At 38.4% G+C, this 24,992-nt stretch overlaps 1 protein-coding gene across 1 annotated transcript in view; it reads left to right on the forward strand.

Annotated features, from left to right (window-relative positions):
• CRYL1 (crystallin lambda 1) overlaps window positions 1-24,992 on the forward strand; it is a 171,657-nt gene that overhangs the window by 26,434 nt on the left and 120,231 nt on the right. Inside the window, exon 3 of the mRNA XM_081129903.1 lies at window positions 12,470-12,596. Within this exon, the coding sequence (XP_080986029.1) occupies window positions 12,470-12,596 (127 nt within the window). The remainder of the gene's footprint in view (window positions 1-12,469; window positions 12,597-24,992) is intronic.

Below are 24,992 nucleotides of genomic sequence, written 5' to 3' on the forward strand. Positions count from 1 at the left end.
TTTTTCCTCCTTGGTTATAAGGGCACTGTCCAGCTAGTCTTCAGTTGCAATTGATTATTCTGGATGGTTTTTCTATGTTTTAATTGTAATGCCAGAGTGGTCCAGGTAGAGTGTCATTGTAGCTTCCACTTAGTCCACCGCCATCTTTTTGGCCAGTATTTCTTTATTGATTTTCTCTTTGGTTGATCTATCTAGAGCTGTCAATGCAGTATTAAGGTCCTCAACTATGATTGTGTTTTGATCTGTTTCTCTCTTTAGTTTTGTGAGTAGTTGCTTTAAATATTTCCATGCCCCCTTGTTGGGTGCATATATATTAAGAAGTGTTTTGTTTTTTTTGATATAGTCTCCCCTTTATCATTATAAAGTGTCCATCTTTGTCTCTTGTTATCATTGTTATATTAAAATCTTATTTTGTTAGATATAACTATGGCTAAACCTTTCTTATAGATTTTACTTGCTTGTAGAATCGTTTTCCACCCTTTTCCTTTGAACCTACCTTTGTCTTTGCAGCTTAGATGTGTGCCTTGTAGGCAGCATATAGTTGAGTTTTGGCTTTTGATCCACTCTGCTATTTTGTGTCTCTTTATTCGTGAATTTAGACCATTTACATTTAGGGTAATTATTGATGTATGAGGACTTCGTATAGCCATTTTATCCTTTGTTTTCTGGTAGCTCTGCCTCCACTGGTACTTTTCCTTTGTGTTTCTGTCTGTTGTTTTTGTTTGGTGGTGTTTCATACTTCTTTCTTCTGTTTTTTCTTTTTTAAAGCTATGTGTCCTTGTTTGGGGATTTCTGTGTGTGATTACCGTTAGGTTTATAAAAAATAAAGTTGCATATATACAGTAGTTTTTTTTCTTTTGAGTGCATCTGATATTCATCCTCTTTTGCTGGTTCAGACCTTTATCCCCTCTCCTTTTATGTTTTTGTTGTCACAAATTATCCCTGTTTATGCTGTAAGTTTTTTGGTGATCCTACTCGTAGTATTGTGACCTTATGTTCTTTGTTCCTGGTGGAATAACTCCCTTGAGTATTTCCTGCAGTGGTCGTTTTCTGGTGATAAAATCCCTCATCTTCTGTATGTCTGGGAACATCTTTATTTCTCCTTCATATTTAAAGGATAATTTTGCTGAATATTATACATGGCTGGTAATTTCTCTCTTTCAGATATTTGAATATCTGTTTCCACTCTCCTTGCTTGTAGAGTTTTTGTTGAGAAATTGGATGAAATTCTGATGGGTTTTCCTTTGTAGGTCACTTTCTTCTTTCCCTGGCTGCTTTTAGAATTTTTTCTTTGTCATTAATTTTGGACAGTTCAAATATATTGTGCCTTGGAGAGGGCCTCTTTGGATTGAGGTAACTAGGTGTTCTTTTTGCTTCTTGGATTTGAGGATCTAGTTCTCTCCATAGGTTTGGGAAGTTCTCATCCACTATTTGTTTCAATAGACTCTCCATTCCCTTTTTCCTGTCTGCTTCTTTTGGAATGCCTATTATTCTAATACTGCGTTTTTTGATGGAGTTAGATAGTTCTTGTAGAGGTCTTTCGTTTTTCTTTATGCTCAGGTCTGTCTCTTCTTCCCTCTGTGTCATTTCTAGATTCTTATCTTCGATATCTCTAATTCTTTCCTCCATCTGGTTGGCTCTGTTTTCTATGCTCAGTAGCTCACTCCTAATCTCCTTAATTGCATGTTTCATTTCCAGAATTTCTGATTGGTTCTTTTTAAAAGTTTCAATATCTTTGGTAAAAGTACTCGTTTTGTTCATTGATTTGTTTTCTGAGTGCATTGAATTGCCTGTCTGTATTTTCTCACATCTGGTTGAGTATTTTTAGAACTGCAATCTTGAAATCTCTGTCATTTATATCACATATTTCCATGTGTTCCAGCTTGCTATCTGGGGATTTTTCATTTTCTTTCTGATCATCCTCATTACTGTGGTTATTTATGATATTTGCTACTCTCTTTTGTCTAGGCATGTATATATGTCTATATTAATGGCCTTCTGTAGCAGGTTTCTCTGAAGAGGTCTTTCTACGATTTTCCAGTAGATGCGCTGAATCACAAGATTTTCTTCCCGCTTTGGTCTCCCAGACTTGACCTCCTGGGCTTCCATAAGTCAGTACAGCTGCACTGCTTGGCGGTGGAGTTTGTTTTGCTCTCACCCTCATGGTGATTCTGGACCTCTGTGTGTTCCTGCCCTAAGCACCCCACTTGGGGATTAGCCACAGAGGGAAACAGAGGTTCAATAGTTCTTGGTTTACTGATAATGTGCTTCTCAACCCAACACCAAGGGCAACAGGAGATGAGTTTTGGGAGTCCAAGGGGCAGCAGGGCTCTGTCGCTCTGTTTCTTTGTCTGAAAAACCACCGCTGTGTAGTGGAGAGCTGTGTGGCAAAACCCCATGCTCTGTCAGGCATTTGCTGATCAGGCACTGTTTGCTCTGCTCGCCCGGCTGGACTCCCTCCTCCCAGCTCTCTGTTCTTCCCTGCCAAAGGGAGCCACCTGCTACTGCCAGCTTCCTCCCCTTTCCAGGCCTAGCCATGAGCTCCCAGCTGGAAGGCTGTGTGTGCACTTTCCTTCCGTCTCATCTCCCCATTTATTCCTGGTTGCCCACCTTTAGATGTTTCAATGCGTGGGTCTCTCACAACATGCCTATGTATTGAGTAGGGAATTCTTTGTTGAATTATAGTTGTTTAACTTGGTGAAATTTCAGGGGGAGAGGCCAAGGGAATCTCTCACACTGCCATTCCTCTGATGTCACTTCACTACCAAGTTTATAACCGAGACTCGCAGTCTCCTTTCCCATGTCTCCCTATAGATAGACTTCATATATGGTCTGGAAACATATCCTTCTGTTTGGGATATATTTTTGTATTATTTCTTTGATCAGTTTACTCTCTACTTCCCTATCCCACCCCCTTTTCCCCCCTGTTCTCTTTTAGGCCAAGGGTTCAGCTGGGTTGTTCAACCTGACGTATCTGTATGTTCACAGATCATGCTGTCACTTGGCTGTTATTAGGACAGTTCCAATGATGGCTTCGATGGCTTCATCTCAGTTATTTATTTTTCTCCCCAAGCAGAGTTTTTTCTAGAACTCTCACTAGTCAGATGTTGGACCTCATAGAAAAGTGTTAACTTTCTGTTTTCTTTTCTGTTGGCCATCTCAGTCTTTGTGTTCTTCCTCAGATATTTCCACAGATTGACCCTCCAGCCCTTTCATTAAAATTTCCATTTGAACTACCATGTATTTAACTTGCAGTTTCTTTCTCTCTCTATTTCTTTCTTACTCTATCTTATTACTGAGTCCTGGATGTAATATTTTCTTTATCTTTCTGAGGATATTATAGTTTTTGTTTTACTCTTTCATTCCTTGCATTGCAGTGGTTTCCTCATAGTTCCATACTGAATTTTGTTTTTGTTTTGGCCTCTACCTTTAACGTTAGAGGCTCTATGGTGAGGGGTAATGGTATATTGTTAAGAAAGAGGCACTGACAAACTCTATGGGATTTGTGTGCATGGATCAGGCTAAGAGCCCCGGGTATCTTTTCAGAGTAGTTGGCAGGGTTCCAGCTTTCTCACAGAGATTTCCAGGCATCAGTACCTCTATGTCTCTTCTCCTTTACATACACTATCTCCAGAAGAGGATCTGCTACTCTCCACCCAGCATTCTTGTTGCTCATCTAAGGAAAGTGCCTGGAGGGGGTGTGTATGTTTGGGGGGGGGGGGTGGTTCTCACCATTCAGTGAGTATACTTGATCTCAACTCCCTCTTTCTTTTTTTAAAAAATATATTTTTATTGATTTCAGAGAGAGGAAGGGAGATGGGGAGAGAGAGATAAAAACATCAATGATGAGAGAGAACCATTGATTGGCTGCCTCCTGCATGCCCCCTGCTGGGGATTGAGTCTGCAACCCTGGCATGTGCCCTGACTGGGAATTGAATCCTGGGATCTCTTGGATCGTAGGGCGATGCTCAACCACTGAGTCACGCTGGTTGGGCTCAACTCCCTGTTTATATAGGGTGTCATGCCTGCCCTCTTATGTATCTGGTGTGTTTTAGTTGAGTTTCTGCATGAGCAGTGAGGGGAGGGACTCATGGGCTCCAGGCTCCTCAATTGTGCTGTGTCACATACGGTATCTGCAAACCCTGACCTTTGCCAGTTCCTTTGGGAGACACTTTGACTTCCTTCTCACAGGCCTTTTCCTTTCCCCGTACATAAATATCAGCTTTGTTCACTCCGCTGGTCATTTACCTTACTGCTTTTGCATTATTTCCCATCTTCTCAAAAATTTGATCTTTATTTATTGTGTATCTTGGTATCTTTTACCTGTGGACCTATATTTTTATTTAAAAAAATTTGTTGAGGTATAATTGACATAGCATATTATTTTCAAGTGTACAATAGAATGATTTGATATTTGTATATTCTGTGAAATGATCGTCACAATAAGTCTAGTTAGGATGATTCCCTCAAGTCTGATTTTATTGAGGTTTCTGGCAGGAGAAGAGATAAATACTGTCTTTTATTCGCCATGTGTAATTGGCAGTCCAAGGCCTAGATTGTTACATAAATCAATTGGAACAACTCTAGTCAAAAAGATTTTTTTTTTTACAAAATCGTCCCTAAATCAATTTATTTCTGAATTGTAGTTCATGTGGAGTTTTGTCCTTGCTTGACTTCTACCCTCTTTTACCTTCTAGAAGATTCAAGTTTAAACAAAATTTAATGCCAGTTAAAGCAACCATTCCTTTAATAAAGAAAACATTGTCTTTATCTTTTTAATTTTTAATTGTGGTAAAGAAAATACATGACATGAAGTTTACCTTCCTTACCATTTTTAAGTGTATAGTTCAATGATATTAAGTATATTCACATTGTTGTACAACCATCACCACCATCCATCTCCAGAACTTTTCCTCTTTCAAAGCTAAAGCACCATACCCATTAAACAACTCCCCATTCTTCCTACCCCTACCCCGACAACTTCCATTATAATTTCTGTCTCTATGAATTTGACTCCTTTAAGACCCCTATGCAGCAGCATCACACAGTATTTATCTTTTTGTGACTAGCTTATTTCTCTCAGCATAATGTCTTCAAGGTTCATTCATGTTGTAGCATGAGTCAGGATTTCCTTTTTAAGGCTGGATAATATTCCATTGTATGTTTATACCACAGTTTATTTACCCATTCACCCATTGGTGGATATTTAGTTTGCTTGGCTGTTGTGAACAATGCTCCTATGAATATGGATGTAAAAATATCTCTTCAAGGCCCTGCTTTCACTTCTTTTTGATATATCCCCCAAAGTGGGATTGCTGGGTGATATTGTAATTCCAGTTCTGATTTTTTGAGGAAGTACAGTACCATTTTCTACAGCAGCTACATCATTTTACCATCCCACCAATAGTGCACAAGGGTTCCACTTTCTCCATTGTCTTTATCTTTTTAACTTAATGAATGTTCCTTTTCAATAAAACTTCAAAAATATAAATATAAATAAATCACCTATATCCTACCCGACACTAATCATTAACATTTCCTTTTCTCTAATTTTGAGTAAAAATGTAAATATGCTGAAGGATGCAAGTACTATTTTGAGTCCTAGTGCTAGGCTGACCTCTAGAGGTAGCACCGGTATGCGACAACCACTTACTAATGCGCTTTGAATTAGAAGGTTCTTTACTATTTACAGTGTAGGGCTGAATATTGTGGCATATGTGAGGCTGCTGAAAGCCAGTTGGGAGTCATATAGTTTTTCTAGGGTTTTATGTATGTCTTCTGCAAAACTTGAGGCAGAAGTTTTTTCCAAATACTCCATGAAAAATATTGCAACTAGTCTAACTAGTCTAACATTGCCAGGTGGCTGGGCTTGATTGTGGCATATGGCTTTGTGGATCTTGAAGGGAATGCAAGGGGTTTGTTTGAGTGTGTCTGAAAGCTCCTCCTAGCCTTTAATCTGGGTTCCCCTCAGGACCCAGTGTGCAGCTGTCCAGTGCGTTAATATGCATCTGTCCCCTCTGCCTGTGTCCAGCCCAGGGGGAAAAGGGCCTTGAGGCCAAATCACTTAGGTAGATTCTTCATTTGAGTCTAATTTGTGTGAGGCTATTGGGTGTGGCTGTTGCATTGCTGGCTTTTTGTCCCTACATGGCCGCCTTCTTCCCTGCTGCCTAGGATGTCCCAGGGAAGGTCTAAAAACAGTAGGTCATCAAAGGAACAAGAGCCTCCCTTGTACTGCCATTGATTTGATCTCATCTGACTCAAGACATTTGGAAGAAAGTCTAAAAGTTTGCTTTGGCCTGTTGAAGCTTAAAGAAGTTGCCTTTGAGCACATGAGCTATTCAGGGCAAAATTGTTAATCATTATGTTATTGGGCTTTGGCATTAAAAACCCTATCTGAGTTCAGCAGAAAAAGTTTTGTGAGGTTGGAGGCTAGAAGAACTTTAATGTGTGGTTTTTTAAAATTTATTTTAAATTTAACAAATGACCAGAAGCAAATATGTCAGGATTGGTTGTTGTTAATTCTTGATGGTAGAAATATGGAGATGTTTATTATTCTTTCTCCATTTTTTTTTAAATTTCTCAAAATAAGTTTTGAAAAGAAAATAGTTCTAGAAAAGGAACAGGGTACTCTGATAAATTTCTTTCTTGTTTCTCTGTGATAGCAAATACTTATCAATTGAATTAAAGTGATTTTTTGTGTGTGTGTAGTGGCCACAAACAGTTCTACAGAGATATGAACACTTGTATTCTGCTTATATTTATTGGCAATGTAGTTAACTTTTACCAATGCCATTGATTCCTAGGCTTAGCTGTTGCTGCAGGTCTAATCTGCATAAATCATATAGTTCAAAACTGAGCAGTTTAGATGTGTTGTCATTTCCTTCAGCCCATAGGCCCATTGAATCTCCAAGCAAAGTAGGTGCTAGGCTCTTTCAGGTTGTCAAGGATGAAAGTACTCAGATTACATCTGTCGATGAGGATCATTTGTGAGACTGTGAGGGAGTAAGGAATACAGGAAGCCATAGCTGCCACAGAAATGGGACATTGTTCAGGGATACCTGAGCCTCTGATAGTCAGACAGAAGCTCTGCTAACTCGCAGTAGTTTGGGGGGGCGGGGTGTTTCATAGCAGGTCCTTGTCTCAGGACCTGCTTTTCTAAGGTCTACCATTGTGACTCTGCCACTGGCTGTCCATGTTGCTCAAACTGCCCTTGACCAGTCTACTTTCTAGGTTTTTATTTCAAACTGTCCAAGAGGGATGAGCTGATTGGTTGGCCATGTGCCATTAACACAGGCTCCCACTGGGCTGCCCTCTGGAGCCAGGCTGCAGGTCTGCTTGTACACAGCTGCCTTTGGGTCAGCTTCCCATCTTGGCCCATTCTGGGAAGTCACAGTATTGGCTCACATGGGACCCAGCCTGTTAGTAATGAAATTGTGAAAGGAGATGGCAGGTTTGCTGGGTACACTGGGTCTCCCTCAAGGGAACACATGAGCCCTGTGGTCTAAGTTCAGGCTCAGCAGGTTGGGACTCACGTGTTAGCAGCATTCATGAGGAAGTGGATGCAAGTTCCTCTCTTTGTAGTCTCTTCAGTATATTGAGTACCTTGAATCTTCAGATTTTAAGGCAATAAATTGTGCCAGTTAGTCCTATAAATAAATTCCACCAGATGGAGTTTTCTTTTTTAAATGAGAGAGCAATCATAATTTCGCAGGAAGAGTCAGGAAGAGGAAGAGGTTCTTATTAATATATTTAAGAGAAAGAGTTCGAAGATGGTTTCCATCCCATCCTGCTCCAAGGGCGAGTTTGTAACCAACTTGGGCCTTGATTTCTGTGTTACCAAAGTGAACAAGCTAGACTAAAAAAAGGAAGCATTATTTGTGTTTTGATGCATTTCACTGAAATATCTGTAGTTGTTTTTAAGGCTAAGTTTATTAGATTCCGGAATTATTTATATATCTTTTTTCTGAATGGGCAAAACTAGGAAACAAAAGAGCAGACATTAGCATTAACAATCCTAACATCAGTAATATTTTTGTTCCTGTACATGTGAACAAGAACCATAATGAAATCACTTAATAATTATATAAATTTATTTGTATAGTATAGCTCATATTCACATTGAATTACAAAAATGAAGACAGTGAGTATTTCCCTTTTCTCATGAAATATAAACTATACCAAGTATCTAGGAATATTAGACTTTAAAGAAACAATCTAGAGTTTAGTTTCTGACAATATGGCAAAGCAAATATCATGAAAATTCTTTCAACTTGAAACACTTAAAAATATGGAGATGTACATAGTTCATAGTTTCTTTATAATGCATAGCTGAACTGACAAGAAAGTAATATAAATTCTCAGAGACCAGTCTGAGAGCACAAAACCAAGGGATGTGTGAAAACTACAGCTGCTCTAAGTATTTTCCTATTTTACTAATCTGGACCTTTGGTTCTAACAGCAAACCTTAGTCTGTAGATGATGGGGGATCAAATTGGAGATCTCAAATGACGCTAGTATTCAAAGGGCTACATTGTTAGTGAAATGGAGAACTAAGAAGAATATAACTCATCCATGTGTGGAAGCTCATCTATCTTGATCTTGACTCTGGTGGAGAGGAGAAAGAGTTTCTCTGAGAGTTTATACATAAATCAGCCCTCTTAGAGTTTTGAAACCCAAATTCATGTTACCTGTGTGATATTAAAAACTCCACGCCAAGAAATTAAGGTTAGTCCCTTGGTTATTAGTGTCTCCAGTGCCTGTTAGAAGCAAAATACATATTGTCTCCAGAATAATGTACCATTAATCCAAGACTAAAAGAATTCCCACAGATAGAGTTCAGCTCACAACCAAAAATTGCAAAACACATGAGAGACCAGGTATTATAATAAGCACAGTGAACTGACCTGAAGTCAGATCTGAAGATACTATTTAGCATGTAATTCAGGAGATGAAGCAATGGAAAATGTGAAGTAGTTCATTAGAGGTCTGAAAGATTTAGAGAGACTAGGGAAAGGAGAAAATTATGAAGACATAATGATTTAGATTTCATATTAACTACAGACATGGATCCTCATTTTAGAAGAACCAAGTGTCCTGAACAGCCTAAATACAAAGGGTGTCTCTTCCTAGATGAATCATAGTGAGACTATAAAATGCCAGGGAACACAAAAAAAGTCTGAAAAGTAGCCAGAAAGAGAAGACAGACTGTCTATAAAGGAATGACAAATTGATAACAGACTTCTTAATAGCCAGTGAAATTCAGAACATGGGGGAATAATATCTGCCAAGCACAGAGTCAATCATAATCAGGTTCTCTCTGTTTTGTAAGCATAATTTTGGACAGTAATTTTACGGGAAATTTATATACATTCCATATTATATGTCTTTTACACTTTTCAAAAACAGAAATGGTAGGCAGAATAATGGCTCCCCAAAGATGTACAGGGTCTAATCCTGAAACCCGTGAATATGTCACCTTACATGAAAAGAGACTTTGCAGATATAATAAAGTTAAGCATATCAAAATGGGGAGATTATCTGGGTGGCCCAATGTGATCACAGGGTCCTTATGGGGGAAAGAGAGAGGCAGGAGACTCAAAGAAGGAGGTCTGATGATAAATGCAGAAGTTGGAGTAAAGGTGGAAGAGGGCCATAAAGCCAAGGAAAGCAGGTGGCTTCTAGGATGTAGAAAAGGCAAGGAACAGATTCACTTTCAGAGCCTCCTGGAGGAACACAGCTCCACCAACACTTTGATATTAGTCTACCTGAGATTTCTAACCTCCAAACTATAAGATGGTAAGTGTGCGTTATTTAAGCCACTGAGTTTGTGGTAATTTGTTACAGGAGCAATGGGAAACAAAAACAACAGCTTTATTGAAATATCATTTATATACCATGCAATCAACTTGTTTAAAGAGTACAATTAAATGTGTTTTCATTATTATTATTTTTTTAATCCTTATTGGGAATATTTTTTTCCATTGCTTCTCAGAGAGAGTGGAAGGGGGGCGGAGAGAGACAGACAGAGAGAGAGACAGACATCAACGTGAGAGAGACACATAGATTGGTTGCCTCCTGCACGTGGCCCTGGGACTGGGAATCGAGCCTGCAACCGAGGTATGTGCCCTTGGCTGGAATAGAACCCAGGACTCTTCAGTCCACACATCAACACTCTAACCACTGAGAAAAACTGGCTAGGGCTGTTGTTTGTTTTTGTTTTGTTTTTGTAAATGGAGTTTTTAGAGAGTAGAGGGGCGCAGAGAGAGAGAGAAACATTGATGTGAGAGAGAAACATGGATGGGTTGCCTCCTCACACACTCCGACTGGGGATTGAATCCAAAACCCAGGCATGTGCCCTGACTGGGAATCAAACCCACCACCTTCTGGTGTATGGGACGATGCTCCAATCAACTGAGCCACACTGGCCAAGGCTTAAATGGTTTTTAGAATATGTATAAGATTGTGTAATTGTAAAAATTTTTGAAAGATGGATCAAAAATATGTTGTGAAATGGAAAAGAAATGATCTTTGAATCATATGGAGCTCTCCTCACTGTGGTAATTTGAATAAAAAATGCATCTGTGTTCGGGGAGGTTTGCTGGACGTTACCAGAAACCCTAGGACTTGGAAACCCTTACTTCCCCTTTTTATCTTAGTAGGGTAACCTTTTCTTGTGACCCTTTTTTCTGCAATTCCTCGATGGTGTATAAAATAATATCTCTTTACTGGCACTTAATCATTTCTTTCTTGATTTTAGGTATCAAACTGATAAATCTTAAATTTTGAATCTTACTAAGACACTGTACAATACTCTGTACAACTAATAGAAGCTTCTTGATGAACTGGCTCAGAAGCCACAACTGAAAAATGACAGCACACGTGAGAGACCAGATATGAGCACAGAGAGCTGAACTGGTCAGATTTGAAGACACTATTTTGCATGTAATTCAGGAGATGAAGTGATGTATTCTTGGGCTGAAGGACTTTGACAACTTCAAGATAAAAATCATGACATGAAATCATGTAAAAATTATTTGACTCATTGGCAGAAAAATCTCCACAATTTTTTGGAAAGCATGAAAGTTGCTCCTTAGGCAAGCGTGTGTGTGTGTTTGTGTATGCGCTCTACCTTGCTTATTTAGCCCATCATGAATTTTCAGCAGGACTGACTACATAATTTGTGTTGCCAAGTGCAAACGCAGATGTGGGCATTTGGCTCAATATTTATTAAGAATTTTAAGATGGTGACAGCAGAGCGTTATACCCAGCACAGGGCCCTTCTGAGCACAGGTCATACACCAGGAAGCTGGTTGGTCCTGATTAGAATATACCTTCTTTCAGCCTTTCTCCCCAAGGACTGACTGAGGGTAAGGATGAAGAACTCCTGCTTTCTAGTTTTACCTCCCATCGGCCTTGTTTTATCCTTTCTGAAAAAAAAATTAAAAAAATTTTAATTGTAAAATACCCACAATTTACTGTCATCATAATTTTAAGTGTACAGTACAGTGATGTTAAATACATCCACGTTATTGTACAACTACCCATCTCCATAATACTTTTCATCTTGTAAAACTGAAACTCCACCTATTAAACAATAATTCCCCTCCCCTAGCCGTGGCAACCACCCTTCTACTTTGTGTCTCTATGGGACCTCATATAAGTGGAATCATACAGTATTTGTCTTTTTGTGACTGGTTTATTCCATTTAGTGTAATTTCCTCGAGGTTTATCCATGTTGTAGCATGTGACAGGATTTCCTTCCTTTTAAGGTTCAGTAATGTTCCATTGTATGAATGGATCCCACTTTGTTCATCCATTCATCTGCCTGTGGACATTTGGGTAGTTTCTATCTTTTTTTAAAATTGATTTTTAGAGAAAGAGAGGAAGGGGTGGGGTGGGGAGAGGGAGAGAGAGGGGGAGAGAGGGAGAGAGAGAGAAAAAGAAACATCGATTTGTTGTTCCACTTATTTATACATTCATTGGTTGCTTCTTGTATGTGCCCTGACCAGGGATCGAATCCACAACCTTGGAATATTGGGACAATGCTCTGACCACCTGAGCTACCCAGCCAGGGTCTTGTTTCTGTCTTTTTACTATTGCAAACAATGCCTTTATGAACATGAGTGTGCAAATATCTGTTTGAGTCCCTGCTTTCAATTTTTTTCGTTAGGTACCCAGAAATGGAATTGCTGGATCATGTGCTAGTTGTATTTTTAACTTTTTGAGTAACCACCAGACTGTTTGTCACATGTTTTACATTCTTACCAACAGTGCACGGGGTTCCAGTTTGTCTACATCCTTACTAACACTTGGTTTATTTTCTCTTCTTTTGATAGTAGCCATACTAATGGGTGTGAAGTTGCCTATCCTTGTGGATTTGATTGGTATTTCCCTACTGATGAGGGATGTTGTCTTTTTTGTTTTAAAATTTGTTTTTGAATACTCACAGTGATTATGCTCTTCTTTTTAGAAAAGACATGAAGTTGCTGGAGCAGTCAGGCTCTCTGAAAGGCTCTCTGAGCTCAGAACAGCAGCTGTCACTCATCACTGGTTGCTCGAATATTCAAGAAGCAGTAGAGGGCGCTATGCACATTCAGGTGAGTTAAGGACCTGTGCTCAATTCCATAAGGGCTGGAAGAGCCGTCTTCCTACCTTCTTGGAAGAACAGGGGAAGAAAAAAGGCAGTGAAAAGTGTGTACCTCTTGCCCTGGCCGGGTTGCTCAGTTGGTTGGAGTGTCATCCCATACACCAAAAGGTTGTGGGTTAGATTCCCGGTCAGGGTACGTACCTAAGTTGTTGGTTTAATCCCTGGGAGGCAGCCGATTGTTTCTTTCTCTCCATTCCTTTCTCTCTAAAATCAATAAAAAAGAATACTGTAGGGTGAGGATTTAAAAAGAAAGTGTGGACCTCTTACATCTTGAAGGTCAGAATTATGATTTTTTGTTGTTGTTAATCCTCACCTGAAGATATTTTTTCCATTGATTTTTTTTTTTTAGAGATAGTGGAAGGGAGGGAGGGAAGAGAGAGAGGGAGAGAGATCAATGTGAGAGAGACACATTGATTGGTTTTCTCCTGCATGCATCCCGACTGGGGTGGGAGACCAAACCTGCAACCCAGGTATGTGCCCTTGACTGGGAATCGAACTCACAACCCTTTGGTGCATGGGCCAACACTGAGCCACACAAGCCAGGGCAGAATTATAATTTTTGTGATAGGAAACATTATCCTCAAAACATCTCCCTTATGGGTTCTCTTTAAACTACTGGGATGATGTTATCTTTCAGAGGTGTTAGGATTTTGAGCAAAAATAGATTTTCTGGACAGCTAACACTTTTGTTTTATTTTCCTATTGAATGAGAGATTATATTCCTTTTTTAAAAAAATTAAAAAAATTTTTCAATTATAGTTTACATTCGATATTATTTTGTATTAGTTTTAGGTGTATAACATAGCTGAGAATTTGGGAACAAACTCAAAAGATTGAGCACATGTGTTTTATGGCCAGCTGCTATCCTGAGATTCAAGTCAAATACAGGAAATCCTAGGCTCTTGACTTTGTGGCTCTAAAATTTCTCCAGTTCATCTAACAAATGTGTGTCAGAATGTAAGCAGGGACCTGTTTTCTAATTCCTTAACTTTTTCTAGTATGTTTATCTGTTTTATGTGGTGAAGGTTGTGTAGAGTTGAGGAGTCTTCAGAGGGATCGGAGGCTTTTTTAATTCGCTTTCACATGCCACCTGTTTCACCCCTCACTGAGGTAGTGGTGGGGTTGTAAGAGGTCCTGCTTCTAGAGAGTATGGAAGCTTTCCAGCATGGCCTCAGCACAGAAGGCTCTTCACACGTGCTTAGTGTTTAAGAAAGTGTGTGCTTCTTACGCTGCTGCTGCTGGAGACGGAGACACAATTTATGTCCAGCAATCCTCCCCAAACACAGACATTGCGAACCGAACCTCCCGCATGGAGGCGGTGGTTGAGAACACAGACTTTTAAGTCAGGCAGCTTTGTACTGAACAGCTGCGTGACTTTGCCGTCATACCCCGCGCACTGGGTGGTTATAAAGAACCGTCTGTGTTCATATCTAAGGAGACCCTAATGTAAGGCAAGGCTCTGTTTTTCCAGTGAGAAGATTAGAACAGTCCTTTTTGGGGTCTATTTGATACGTAATATTTACATGATGGAAATGAAATATAATTACGCATATAATGTGATCTGAAGTATGAACATGTGACCTATCCTGGTAATATTCCTAATTTCACATTTCACATAAACACTTTTGTTTGCACTCTTAACCGGACAAGCACAATCTGATTCCAGTGTTTGTTCCTGTTAGAATGACCTTTTGAATCTCTTTTCTTAGCAGAGTTTTCCAGAGCACATCTTTGCTTTCCTCTGAGATGTTTGCTGCACAGTTTTTAAAAATCCATATATGATGATGGCACTGGAAGTTTTATCTTCACTCAGCTACGAATTCTCAGACCTATAGGTGTTTTTTTTCTCCCTGCAGTGGTACTCTTGTGATTTGTAGTCCCACAATATAACAACTTGCTGTGTTCCTTTTTTTAATAAATATGATCTTTATAAAGCTTATTTACAAATTTTGCAGCCCTAGCAATTATAAATTCATGCCCCAGGAATCATTAATATGCCAATGTTAAATTTCTTTGTCTCCTGGTTCCATTTTAAAAAATAGATTCTGTCAGATGGTTTCTACACTAGCATGATTGAATTAGTTTAGGTTAATGCTTCTTCCCCAAACAGTATATTATTTTTCAAAAAATGGAGAACCTCAACAATATAACTCTAAAATGACTTGAATATTAAGCTAGTATTTCTTTTATGGAATAATTTTTGGGGAATATTCTAACTTATAATGCATATAAAAGTACTATGCTTAGCATAGTACTTGTCACATAGATAATGCTTAATAAATTTATAAAATAAATTATTTTATAATGTAGCCATCTGTGTACAATTTTGGCAATAAACAGATGATATGGGACAATATAAGTTGTTCTATGTGTAGTAGGTAATAAAAACTGCTCTTTAAGGCCAGTCTTTGTTTCATATATTAAATGAAACAGCATTTATTGTGCACAACTCTGAGTTAGGCAGTGCTGGGAGAGGACACTAGAGAAAGACGATGTAAGCTCTACTAGGCTTAATTCCTGTAAGAGACTGTGTTCTTCACAAATGGTTTAAAATTTTTTGGAAATTATATTTTAATCGTTGGAAAAGAAAAAAAGAAATAATTTGTACTCCTAGTACCACAAAGAATAATGGGGAAGGAAGCAGTTCAGACCAGGAGGATTGGTAAGGGTTAATGAAGGTGGGGTTGGAGCCCACCTTAGCCTTTGACAAGTGGATTTTTGGAGTTGAGGCCGGGGCAGAGGTGGGGGACAGTGTCTCAGAGAGGACTTGAGGTACCTGTGAGTGTGGTCCAGTCAATATGAGAAGAATGGCAGTTGGAAAGGTGGGGAAAGGCTGGAGGTTAAGTGGAGCCAAGTGGGGAATGCTAAGTGCCAACGTGAAGAGTTACTTAGATGATATGAGTTAATATATATAAAGTGCTTGGCATAAAGCAGCGCTATTTAAGTGTTCTCTTCCAGAAATGAGGAGTTTGGGTTTTATTCTATATCCTGATTAGAATCCTCCAAGGAAGGTGTTTAGAAGGAGAGTGAAAATAATCAGAAGAAAAAATTGGTAAGGAAAAAAAACAGGACATTTCATTTCCATCCGTTGCCTTGCCTGATTTTTGGGGGCATGTTTACACATTTCTCTATCCAACGTGCAGCAAATTTAATTTTCCAAATTTTGCAACTAATGCATATTTCACTTTTTTACAAAACAAGCAAATAAAACCCCCAAATCAAAGCCTGCTTAATATTATACCATGTGTTTATTAAATTATATTAGGTTGCTAACAATTTAGGAATGTTAAAAATATATTTTAAAGAAAAATAAGGCTTAGGAAAATACTGATTAGGTCCATTATTCAAAAAGTCTTTTAATATTTTTTTGTTTGTACTTCTTTCCATTTCTCCTATTTATTTTCTCTCTTTCTCTAACATAGTTGACATTATACTGTTTAAGTAGTATTTTATATTAAGGTTTTTATTTAAAACTTAGAATTTTTCTTACAGCATTATTTACCCAGGACTCTGTCAGATAGAAGAAGTATAATTTTTGAACTGAAAACAGTTGTTATGTTTATCATGTGATGTTTAACGTAAGAATGACATTAAAGCTGAAGGACTGAAAGGCCATGGTCACCTGTTGGGCATCTACTCACCAGGCCTTGTTACGCTTCCTTATCTTAGGGCCCAGAAACTTCTTGCTGGCTGTACCTTTTTATCAATTCTTAGAACTCCTTTTTATGATTTATAAAAAGAAAAGTTAATCTAGGCTCTTTGGAGACATTTTTTCTTATGAAAATAAAATTATCATTACTTTAGGGAGTTGTTCAAAAGCAGGAGGCAGAGCTTGTGAGTTAATAAGCGAACAAAACCACGTTGCTGCTACTGTTCTTCAACGACAATTAAATTGTAGATGCTGCATCCCCAAGGGTGAAAATCCCAGAAATGTGAGTGTAAATCTCCATGATTGATTTGTCTTCTACCCAAACCCCAGCAGGCAGGAGCATGGGTCAGAGTTTCCTAATACTCTGCTGAAGTGTGGCGTTGTGCAAGAATGAAAACCTGAATTGCTAGAACTTAGTGCAACTTTGAGATCAAATCTTGCCTGGCAAGAAAACCTACTACTCTGGAAAAACAACTTTATTCTGAAAAGCCTGTCTAAAGCATTGATGCTTAAAGAGCATTAAGGCTCATTAGCTGTGGTACAGAGGCTTTATCTAATCTCTGGAATTTAAGCCTTGAGACTGCAATAGCTTGTAGGAGCCATGGGAATGGCTTATAGAATTATGAAGTTTAAGTGGAATATCCTTACACAAAATCTAGACAACAGATGAAATCTAGAAGTAAAAATTATATTATCCATGCAGATGATCAGAATTTGCATCAGCACATTACTTTTAACACTTAGAAAGTGCTAGTCATTTTGATAAGGACTTTAGATTTTGTTAGTAATTACAGGAAGCTGTATTCATAAATACTAACACCATTTTATTTATTTATTTTTTTAATTTTTAAAATATATCTTTATTTATTTCAGAGAGAGGAAAGGAGAGGGAGAGAGAGATATAGAAACATCAACGATGAGAGAGTCATTGATCTGCTGTCTCCTGGGGCATGTGCCCTGACGGGGAATCGAACCCTGATCGCCTGGACGCTCAACCACTGAGACACACCCGGCCGGGCTACTAACACCATTTTAAAATTTACATATTTCCTTAAAGGATGGGAGGTTGGTGGACTTTCATTTTGGTTCACTGATGCTCAGAGTAATCCTTCTTTTGGTAGGATGCAGGTGCGGGTGGAGGTAAGGGGTGTTCAAGTAGCAAAGGGCACGTGGGATGCCAACCCTGAGAATATATAGGAGTGTACATTGAAACTAGAATTTCATTTTTCCTATTCCATGTTTTTTTTTAAAAAATTATAAAGTCAGATTTGCTGAGGTATAATTTACATACAATAAAATTCACCAATTTTACTGTTCAGTTCTATGTGTTTTGGCAGATGCATACAATCTAGGCACCACTATCACTTTCACTCTTTACAGCATTCCCATTACTCACTGGGCCCTCAGTGCCCTTTGCAGCTACCGTCCTCTCCCTCTTCCCCAGGCCCTGGCTGCCCTCAGTCTATTTTTTGCCCCCATAGTTTTTCCTTTTTCATAATGTTACACAAAATGGAATCATACCATATGCAGTCTTTGAGTTTGGCTTCTTTCATAGAGTAAAATGAATTTTAGGTTCATATATGTTGTTGTGGTTATCAGTAATTTGTTCCGTTTTATTAATGAGTAGTATTCCACAATTTGTCTGTCCATTCACCAGTTGAAGAACATTTGGGTTGTTCCCAATTTTTAGCAAATACGAATAAAGCTGGTGTAAACATTTGTGTACACTTTTTTGTTTTTAATTTTTAAATTTTATTTTTGTTTAAAATATTACAGATGTTCCTTTTTCTCCCCAATGACCCATTCCACCCCGTCCCATCCCCCTCCCCAGTCCCTCTCCTGACCATTGTTCGTGTCCTTGGGTTGTGCATATGTGCGTATAAATTCTTTGGTTACTCTCTCCCCCTCCACCCACCCGCCCTCCTCCATCCCTCTGACATTCATCAGTCTGATCTGTGCTTCCATGTCATTGAGTCTATTCTGTTCATCAGTTTATTAAGTTCTTTAGATTCCATGTATAAGTGAGATCATGTGATGTTTGTCTTTCTCTGCCTGGCTTATTTCACTTAGCATAATTTTCTCCAGGTCCATCCATACTGTCCCAAAGGGTATGAGATTCTTCTTTACAGCTGCGTAGTATTCCATGGTGTAAATGTCCCACAGCTTTTTTATCCACTCATCTACTGATGGGCACTTGGGCTGTTTCCAGATCTTAGCTATTGTAAACTGTGCTGCTGTGAACATCGGGGTACATATATTCTTTCTGATTAGTGTTTCAGGATTCTTAGGATACATTCCTAGGAGTGGAATCACTGGGTCAAAAGGCAGCTCCATTTTTAATTTTTGGAGGAACCTCCATACTGTTTTCCATAGTGGTTGCACCAGTCTGCATTCCCACCAGAAGTGTGTACACGTTTTTTAAAATGAACATTGTTTTTATTTCTTTTGGGTAAATACCTAGGAGTGGAATTGCTTGGTATATGGCAAGTATATGTTTACCTTTGAAAGAAACTAGAGCACTATTTTCCAAAGGGGCTCTACCATTTGCAGTGTAGAAGAGTGTCAGTTGCTGTATATCTTGGTGTTATGAGGGTGGTTTTTTTTTCCTCATTCTCATATATATATTTAGAGGCATCATATTGTGACTTTCATTTGCATTTCACTAATGACATTGAGTGTATTTTCCTCTGTTTATTTGCCATTCATATCATCTTTGGTGTAGCGTCTGTTCAAACCTTTTATTTATTAAAAAAAAATTGGTTGGGTTTCTTATTATTGAATTTTGAGATTTCCTTATGTATATATTCGGAACAAAAATCACTTACCAGGTATGTGTTTTGCAAATATTTTCTCCCAATATTTTTGTTTTCCTGATAGTGACTTTTGAAAAGCAGCAGTTTTTAATTTTCATCAAGTCGGGGGCATGCAGGAGGCGGCTGATCAATGACTCTCTCATCATTGATGTTCCAATTATTCATTGCTAGTATGTAGTAATATAGTTTATTTTGTATATTGATCTTATATCCTGTGACCTTGCTAAACTCACTCATTAGTTCTAGTAGCTCTTTTGTAGATTCTTCAGAATTTTCTGTGTAGACAGCTATATTTGTGAATAGAGTTTTATTTTTTCCTTTTTAACTGAATTTAACTTCTTTTTTACTCTGTTGTTATGAATTTTATTGGTTTATTTTGGAATGTTGAACCAACCTTGCATACCCATCATAAACCTCATTTGGTCATGATATATTATCTTTTTTATATTTTTGGGGTTGAATTTGCTAAAATCATTGAGGCTTCTCACATTTATGTTTATGAGGGCTATTCATCGGAAGTTTTATTTTCTTGTCATTTCTTTCCTTTTTTTTTTTTTAGAGTAGAAAGGGAGGGGGAGAGAGAAAGAGAGAAACATCCATATGAAAGAGACACATCAATTGGTTGCTTCCCACACGTGCCCTACCAGGGCTTGGGAACAAACCTGCAACCCAGGTATGTGCCCTTGACTGGGAATCGAGCTGGTTGCCCTTTGATGAGCAGCTGACGCTCTACCACTGAGCTGTACCGGCCAGGGCTATTTTCTTGTCATTTCTTCATCTGGTTTTCATATTGGGGTAATACTGGCTTCATAAAATGTATTAGCAATTTGTCCATGTTATTTGTCACAAGGCAGGCTCATGTCATATTTTTGAATTTATGAGAATAAAGTTATAGTATTCCTTTATTGTCCTTTTACTACCTGGGATTTTTATTGGTGAGTCTTCTTTTTTTAAAAAAATATGTCTTTATTGATTTCAGAGAGAGGAAAGGAGAGGGAGAGAGAGAGATAGGAACATCAGTGATGAGAGAGCCATTGATCGGCCGCCTCCTGCAGGCCCCCGACTGGGGATCGAGCTCGCAACCCGGGTATGTGCCCTAACTGGAAATCAAACCCTGATCGCCTGGATCCTAGGTCGACCCTCAACTGCTGAGCCATGCCCAGCTGGGCGAGTCTTCTTTATTCCTAATACCTGTTGGTAATTTATATATTTTTCTCTTTTTTCTTTAATTAGTTTGGCTAGTGGTTTATGAATTTTACTAATATTTTCAAAGAACCAGCTGTTGGTTTCATGGATTTTTCTCTAGTTACTTTGCTTTATGTTTTACTGGTATCTGCTGTTAGCCTTCTTTCTTTCCTTCTGCTTGCACTGGATTTAATTTATACTTTTCTTTCTAGTTAAGATATAACCTTAGATAGTTGTTTGAGACCTCTATTTTCTAATGTAAGCATTTAATGCAATGCATTTCCACTGTTTTACCTGTATGCCAATTTGTTGTTTTCTGTATGTCTTGAAGTTACTTGTTTCTCTTCTCCCTTGCTATCTTCATTTGTGTTTCATTGATTTTTTTTTTGTAGTGACATACTTCGCTATTTTTTTTCTTATTTTCTTATATGCATTTTCTTTATAGGTATTTGTTGTTACTGTGGGATTACATAAAATATCTTATAGCAATCTATCTTTTAAAAATTTATTTTTATTGTTGAAGGTATTAGAGATGTCCCCTCTATTTTTCTTTCTTTTTTCTTTTTTTTTCATCTCCCATTGATTCCCTCCAACCCGCATCCTATAGCAATCTAATTTAACCTGTAACAACTTGACCCTGGCTGGTGTGGCTCAGTTGGCTGGGCATCATCCTGTACACCTGGGGTTTGCCAGTTCGATTTCCGGGTAGGGCACATGCCTGGGTTGCAGGCTTGATGCCCAGTAGGGGTCGTGCAGGAGGCAACTGATCGATGCTATGCTCTCGCATTGATGTTTCTCTCTCTTTTTCCCTTCCTCTCTATCTCTAAAAGTCAATTAGAAAAAATCTTAAAAAAAAGAGCTGTTACAACTTACTTCAACTGCATGGAACAACTATGCTCCTTTACACCTCCCTTTATGTTATCAATCTACCAAATTACGTATCTTTGTGTTTTGTTTGCATGAGCATAGTTTTGCAATTATAATTATTTTTATGCTTTCATCTTATAGATTGTACACCAGAATAAAAAATAATGTAGGCACCCCCAGTTGCAATATTACAGGTTTCTGAATTTATATATTTACCTTTACCAGAGAGCTATATATTTTTATATGCATTCATGTTGGTGTCTAGCATTTCAACTTGAAGGACTCCCTGTAGCTGTTCTTGTAAGGGAGGTCAATTGGTGATGAAGTCCCTCAGCTTTTGTTTGTCTGGAAAGATCTTTATTTCTCCATTTTTTTTAGGACAGTTTTGCTAGATATAGTGTTTTTGATTGTCAGCTTTTTCTTTCAGCACTTTGAATATATCTTCCCTCTGCCTCCTAGCCTGTATGCTGAGAAATTTCTGTTCATGATCTTACAGAAGCTCCCTTTCACATGGCCGGTACTTTTCTCTTGCTGCTTTCAAAGTTCTTTCTTTGTCTTTGACTTTTGACAGTTTGATTATAATGTGTGGAAGCCTCTTTGGGTTAATCCTAGTTGGAGTCTTTTAAGCTTCTTGAATCTGTATGTACATTTTCTTCCTCAGATTTATGAAGTTTCTGGCCATTACTTCTCCACATAAGCTTTCTGCCCCATTCTCTCTCTCTCCTCCTTCTAAAAATCCCATAATGCCTATATTCACATAGTGGTGTCCCATAATTTCCTTAGCTTTCTTCACTTTTCTTTTGTTTTTTTTCTTCTTTTTATTCCTCTGACTTAATAATATCAAATGACTTGTCTTTGAGTTTGCTGATTCTTTCTCCTGCTTGGTCAAGTTTGTTAATCCTCTCGAGTGAGTTTTTCAATTCAGTTATTTTATTCACCACCTCCTGAATTTGTTTCTGTCTCTTCCTTCATATTCTCATTTTGTTCGTGCATTGTTTCCCTGATTTTGTTCAGTTGTCTGTGTTTTCTTACAGCACATTGCGCTTCTTAAGATGATTATTTTGAATTCTTTGTGAGGTAATTCATAGCTCTTCCTTTCTTTAAGGGCCAATTTCTAGAAATTAATTTTGTTCTTTTAACTGGATTATGTTTCCCTGTTTCTTTATGTGCCTTGTTATTTTTTTACTGTGATTTGTGCATTAAAAAAAGCACCGGGCTCCTCTTCCAGACCTTATGTACTGGCTTCAGACAGGGGAAGACTTTCTCTAATCAGCCTGGCTAGTGATTTTTGGGGGTGGTTGGGGTGGTATTAATCCTTTTCTGGGGATGTGTCTTCTCTGGGCTTGTTCATGTAATTTCACAATTAGAGAGGTTTACTGAACCTTTTTCAGGAGATTGTCATCTTTTGCTCATCTGGTGGGTGTCTGTGTAGTACTGCAGGTTCTCTGGCACCTCCCCAAGCTACTAAGCTCCCTTTTGTTCTCAGTAGCCCCAAGCATCCAAAGTGTGCCAGTTCCCTATCAATGCTGAGTCAGTCAGGTAAGACAGTAACTAGTCCCTCAGGCAGCCCTGGAATGTTGGATGTGCATTCTACTCTTTTCTTTCCCTCCCAAGTGAGAAGCCATGAGTCGAGTGTGTTCTCCTGATTGATTGAGCTGTACTGCCTAGGGGAAGGGCTATTGCAGATGAAATACAGTAGCTTTTCTTACTCATTTCAGGGCACTTGTTCTTGGCTTTGTCCTCACCTGGGGTTACTGTGACTTCCTCACTGGTTTCTAGTTTTGTCATAAAGGCTTTCTGGACTGTATATTGTTAAGTTTCTGTCTCTGTGGGGGATTGAGGTTTGGGGCTTCCTATTCCATCATCTTGGTGATGTTACTCTATAAATTTTATAACAAAAAAAACACACCAGATATAGATATCAGAAGACACCATATTTCACAGCTCTAAATGAATCCATTTGTCCACATCCAGCTCCCATGCTCTTTCTCTACAGAGGTCCCTGAGCCAACAGAATGCAATCAATGAAAATCAGGTATCACTTAGAAACAATCTTATGGCTACTCGCAATACTTTGCTATTATAAATAAAACTTGGTTAACCATCCCTCTATATCATTCTTCCATATTTTGAGTTACCTTTATAAGAGCAGGTTCATTAAAATTGAAATTACTAGATATCAGCCCCTTTCTGGCTCTTGGTGATGTATTATTAAGTGACATTGTAAATCCCCCTTACCCTCTTAAGGGCAACCTACGAAGACAATTTGATTCTAAGACTGCTAGTATTTGGCATATAGATCTTTAAAATGTTTATTAAATTGATAAATGAAGACAGATACTTCATTATCCAAATTTGTAACAACAAACATGTCATTGTCCCAACATTTACATTCATAATGTGGTTTCTAAAATTACTGTAAAACTGAATGAGTGACACTACTTTCCCCTAAACTTAAAGAAAATGCAAGCTCAAATCTCTGTTTAAAAGGACACTGAACAGCTCTTTGGAAAGATCAGGTGATATTATAATAAAAACTGGAGAAATGACATAATATTGATTATATATAATATAGGTAGAAATAGAAACCTGTCTGTCCATCCATCTATATCTAAACATATCTTTTCATAGATAGAAACTTAATTGTCCCTTTGCTTTAAAAGTTGTGTGCTGTTAAAATAATGCCCAAAGTCAAAATAAGTGTCTCATATAAACATTTTTATTGTATGAAATGCGCTAAATGGAATATAAAATACCAACTAAGGAAATAATTTTTGATGTTATCATTCAGTTAAAAACATGATAATTCCATTTGAAAGTAGCCATGGCATGCATATATAAGGCTTGGAAAATAGTAAATACTTTAGCAATTAAAATACTAGCCCCTGGTTATTTTTCCCAAACTGTTTTCACTTTTTGCATTGGTGATGGGTGGTCATTATTTATTAAGAACATTAGGTACTACGTATGATTCAGAACACATCATAGAGGCCTCCTTTTGTAAGAGGTATAATAGAAAGCATATGAAGGAATCTGTCAGATAACTCATATTAATAAAAATAAGGAACACCTGGGGCAAAACTCCATGTGGATAAAAATCCAGCGACCCCAGCATTCAGGAGTGAGTGCTGTGGAAAGCATCCCCAGACAATTTTTTTGTCCTGCAGCTCTCAGCCCTCCTACTGCTTGCCCAGTGGCACAGGCACCCTGGGATTTATCTGCTGACTCTGAACTGCCATGGTCATGTTTATTTTCATTTGAAAGTCAATATTCAGAGACTTGTTGCCCAGTATATCTGTTTGAACAGTGGGGGGAAAAATCAAAAGGCTTCTTTCAAGCTGGTGACTTTCACCTTTTAGGAGTTGGGTTGTTCAAGAGTTGCTGTGTCAGTCCCTGTTGCTTGGGAGAACTTCCTGTCACTCTGAAGCCCTGGTTATTAGCCAGCACTGGATTGCACATTGTATGAAGGAATGCATCTTGGACCCTTGAATGGCTGTTCTGGTTGTTTTGGCTGAGGAGGTAGCTTTTCCTTTGACTAATGATAAATGTTGTGAGGGTGGGAGGGACGATATGTTTGCCTGGTTTAACATTTGCAAAGTGTGTGCATGGACAAGGGACCTCACCAGGATGAGGTGGTGTGGCCTTCCTGGACAATGCCTGTTTGTCTTACACCTTTCACACTTACTGAGAAAGTTTACACAAGCCTTCCCTTAACAGGGTCTCTTCCTGCTGTTTACTCCTGCCTTGCATGGACTTGTCCTGGGGCTTTTTAAAAAATATATCTTTATTGATTTCAGAGAGAGGAAGGAGGGGGAGAGAGAGAGAGAAAGAA

The sequence above is a fragment of the Miniopterus schreibersii genome (assembly GCF_964146895.1).
Source record: "Miniopterus schreibersii genome assembly, chromosome: 2".
NCBI lineage: Eukaryota > Metazoa > Chordata > Mammalia > Chiroptera > Miniopteridae > Miniopterus > Miniopterus schreibersii.